At 54.3% G+C, this 3,906-nt stretch overlaps 1 protein-coding gene across 1 annotated transcript; it reads right to left on the bottom strand.

Annotated features, from left to right (window-relative positions):
* Positions 1-332: 332 nt before the first annotated feature.
* LOC136473144 (trimethyltridecatetraene synthase-like) lies at positions 333-1,976 on the bottom strand. Its single transcript, XM_066470831.1, has one exon. It carries the CDS (start codon positions 1,971-1,973, stop codon positions 423-425), a length of 1,551 nt encoding a protein of 516 aa, XP_066326928.1. The 5' UTR covers positions 1,974-1,976; the 3' UTR covers positions 333-422.
* Between the last annotated feature and the right edge of the window lie 1,930 nt (positions 1,977-3,906).

The raw sequence follows: 3,906 nt of genomic DNA on the forward strand, positions 1-3,906 counted from the left end.
CCCGCCTCCGTTAATTTGTTATAGTAGTGAGTCACGCACTACACAAAACCATTATATTAGATTCTGTGAAAAAAATCAAGGTTCTAAATCTCCGGCTATAGTTGTCACGCTAACTCTGAATATAGCTGTTTGAGGAGAATTTAGCTATTTTGATATATACAATTTAGCTGTCAGGTGTTGTTTTAGCCTGTTATAGCCGGCTATTTGGTGTTTCTAGAGGTAGATCGTTAAATGCCTTACCCGGCTATTTAAAACACTGATGAAAAAATAGAGTAGGGACATGTTGGAGATGATCTTATGAATGCACGTTATTTCTTGCAGATTAGAAAATAGCAACACACGTGTACAGAAATTACAACCATCATATATATCTCGACACCAACATGTTGCAACCTGCATGAATCCACTTGGGAAGAACCCCATCATGCGTAGAGTTCAGCAGGGAGCCTTGGTTGGACGACAACCTCGAGCGGGAGCTTGCGCGTGGTCGATAGCCCGAAGACTTCGTCCATGCTCAGATCCTCCTTCGCCACACCCTCCGGCAGCCTCCACGCAAACCCGTGGAGTAAGTTAGCCAAGCTCAGCTGTATCTCCTTCAGCCCAAGGTTGTAACCGGGGCACATCCGCCGGCCGGACCCGAACGGCAGCAGCTCGAAATCCTGCCCTTTCACGTCGATCTTGCTCCCGACGAACCTCTCCGGCATGAACTCCTCCGGCGCGTCCCACAGGGCCGGGTCCCTGCCGATAGTCCACACGTTCACAAGGACGTGTGTGCCCTTGGGAATGTCGTAGCCGGCAATGGAAGCATCCTCACGGGTAACGCGCGGAATGAGGAGCGGCACGATGGGGTGCAAGCGCATGGTTTCCTTTACAATGGCCTGGAGGTAGGGGAGATGTGCTATGTCCTTCTCAGTGACCCAGCGACCGTGGCCGACGACACGGTCGAGCTCCTCGGTAGCCATGGCGAAGATGGAGGGCTTCCTAAGCAGCTCCGAGATGGCCCACTCCACGGTGACGGACGTGCTTTCAGAGCCACCAACTATGAGGTCCTGGGTGAACGCCTTGACACCTACGCGGCCGATCTGGACCTCGAAGGTGGGATCATCTGCGAGCTGCATCAGCACGTCCACCATGTCCCGCGCCACGAAGCTCTCGCCCTCGCGCCGCCGACGCTCGCCGTGCTCGTCGAGGATGTACCCTATGAACTCGCTGAACCTCTTTCCGATCCTCTTCATCCGCCGCACGTAGCCTTGCAAGTCGAGCCAGTCCAGCCATGGAATCCAGTCGCCGATGTTGAGCACGCCGTTCACCAGCAGCAGTTCGTCCATCATCCACTTGAAGTCGGCCAGCGACGACACCGGCCCCTCCGCCACGCTTTCACCGCCGTCGAAGAGCCGCTTGCCCAGAACCATCCGCGTGATCACGTTCATGCTGAGCGTGGACAGGTGGTCCTTGTTGAGGCGCACGGCGCGACCCGACGCCGACGCCGCGAAGAGGCCGCGCACGAGCGAGCGCACCTCGTCGGCGCGGATATGCTCGAACGACGCGAGGCGGGCGGGGCTGAACAGCTGGGTGGCGCAGACGCGGCGCGCGTGGCGCCAGTACGCGCCGTAGGGCGACCACGTGATGTCGGCGTAGTTGTAGGTGGTGTGCTTGCCGGCGGCCGTCCTGGGGCGGTCCAGGAAGAGCAGGTCATGGGTCTTGAGGAACAGCTTGGCCATCTCGGCGGACGAGGCGACGACGACGGAGTAGGAGCCGAAGCGGAGGTGCATGAGCTCGCCGTACTTCTTGGAGAGCTCGTGGATGGAGCGGTGCGGCAGCACGCCGATCAGGTTGAAGTTACCGATCACAGGCCATGGTCTCGGACCCGGCGGGAGGCGATAAACGTGGCGGGATGTGCGTTTTAGTCTGCGGAGGATCACGATGGCGAGCACCATGGCAAGGGAGGTGACCAACAATGGTGATAGCTCCATTGGTGGTAAATGTGGTGCAACATGCAACGCATGGGAATGTGAAAGTTTGGGAGTGGACATTTTGTGCTACTTATAGATGGAGCATTAGGATTGATACTTCTTAACTGTGCAAAATTGGACAGCGGTTGTTGAGGGTTTTCAGCCGTATGATTGGCAACATAGTATTAGTGTTAGTGAGTTGGTGTACTTGCCCCTCGTCTTGTCACGAATGGGTCCTGTATTTATCTTGGACTTTAGCACACACTGATGGAGAACCTAATTATTTGTACAGAAGTACAGTCTTGTGCTGTGTATAGTTCCTACAAAAATGTATTTGTGTCGGATCTCGATCCTTGTGTTGTTAACTCGTAAACGTCGAGTACGTGTATGACAGCTCTTTCCATGACGCATCGTCGTTTTTGCTTCGGATCGAGTACCCACTCACCTGGGGCCTAGGGGTACTACACTTATTTAGCGCGACGGATGATGACTGGAACCTACTACAGTACTACTCTTAATCTCACTTATTTAGCTGGATCAGAAACAGACAAGGGCGAGCAGCTCTGCAGTAGGTGATGGATGTGAACGGATCGGACCGTGCCGTAACTCGTAAGCAGAAGACACTGTGCATCACCCATAGTGTCCGCCAAGTAATTCTGGTCAGTATCTACCTTCGGACGAACCAGTTAGTGTTCGCAATTCAACCACGGAGAGGTCCTAGCGTCCGGACGTCGTCCAACGCCAGCCGCACGTCCGAACATAGCTCAGCCAACGGAACTATGAGCTACCTCACGGCCCTTCAACAGGACCGTCCCATCTCAGTGTCCCACTAATAGAAAGACTAAAGGGGCCGAAACGCTAACTGCCCGTGTAACAAAAGACGCCTGCGTAACAAAAGGGGAGAGTGTGCGCTCATGTCCACGCCGCCATCCTCCGATGCGCCCCCTTCACCAGCCCTTGCCGCGCCCCCTCCGTAGTCTGAAAAGGATGCAAGGTAGCAGAAGGCGAAAAAGAGACATCAAGGCAAGACAGTAGAAGGCGAGGAGCAAGATGCAACACCTGATCTACTTTTAAAATATCCAGATACAAAACTTGCAACATACGTCTGAAGACAGAATGAAGCGCTTTAAACATGCGTCTGAAACACTTGCAAAAACATATGAAACACTTGAAAACCATTGCAACACATATGCAACATCCAAATAAAAACATTTTCAATATATGTGTGAGACATATGCAACATCCAAATAAACGCACTTCTAACATACGTATGAAACACTTTCAATAGACGTTTGCAACATACGTATACAACCATTGCAACATATGAAACATCCCGATCTACTTTTGCAACATCCATACGAAACACTTACAACATATCTCAGAAACATCTAAAACACTTAAAACATACGCTTGTAACATGCGCTTTTAGCGCAATGTCATCTTGCTGCTAGGACGAATGAAGCTTTTCGTTGTGGAGCTCAACGCCGAGCTCGATGCCACGGAATGCACGGAGGTCACCAGTTTGGAGCTCGACGGCGGCACGAACCTCGGCAGTGGTGGCGGTAGGCGGATGGAGCGCGGCCACGGCTGGAGGCACGAGTCCGAGCAGGGGGTGCGCGGCGCGGGCGGAGTCCGTCCCGCGAGCGCGGGCGGCGCAAGCGCTCGACGCTAGCGGGGGCGTCGCCGGTGAGCGGCAGTGGCCAAGTCTGTCTCGCGAGCAAGGGCGGCGCGGGCGATGTCCGTCCCACGAGCGGGGGCGCGCAGCGCAGAGCGGGCGGACGACATGGGCTAGGTCCGCGGATGAGTGGATGAGGATGGGCCGCGTCCGAGCAGAACGGACGTCCATGGCATATCATTATTGATTCAACTATGGTACCAAAGCCCAAAGGCAAGGTCCTAGCGAGTAGCGAGTAGCGAGTAGCGAGGGCGCCCAAACATCTGGGCCGTGTTTACA

Source organism: Miscanthus floridulus, chromosome 8, assembly GCF_019320115.1.
Source record: "Miscanthus floridulus cultivar M001 chromosome 8, ASM1932011v1, whole genome shotgun sequence".
In the NCBI taxonomy this organism is placed as follows: domain Eukaryota; kingdom Viridiplantae; phylum Streptophyta; class Magnoliopsida; order Poales; family Poaceae; genus Miscanthus; species Miscanthus floridulus.

Bases quoted from the DNA above. Each gene is read 5' to 3' on its own strand.
- LOC136473144 (XM_066470831.1), bottom strand. From the start codon at position 1,973: ATGGAGCTATCACCATTGTTGGTCACCTCCCTTGCCATGGTGCTCGCC.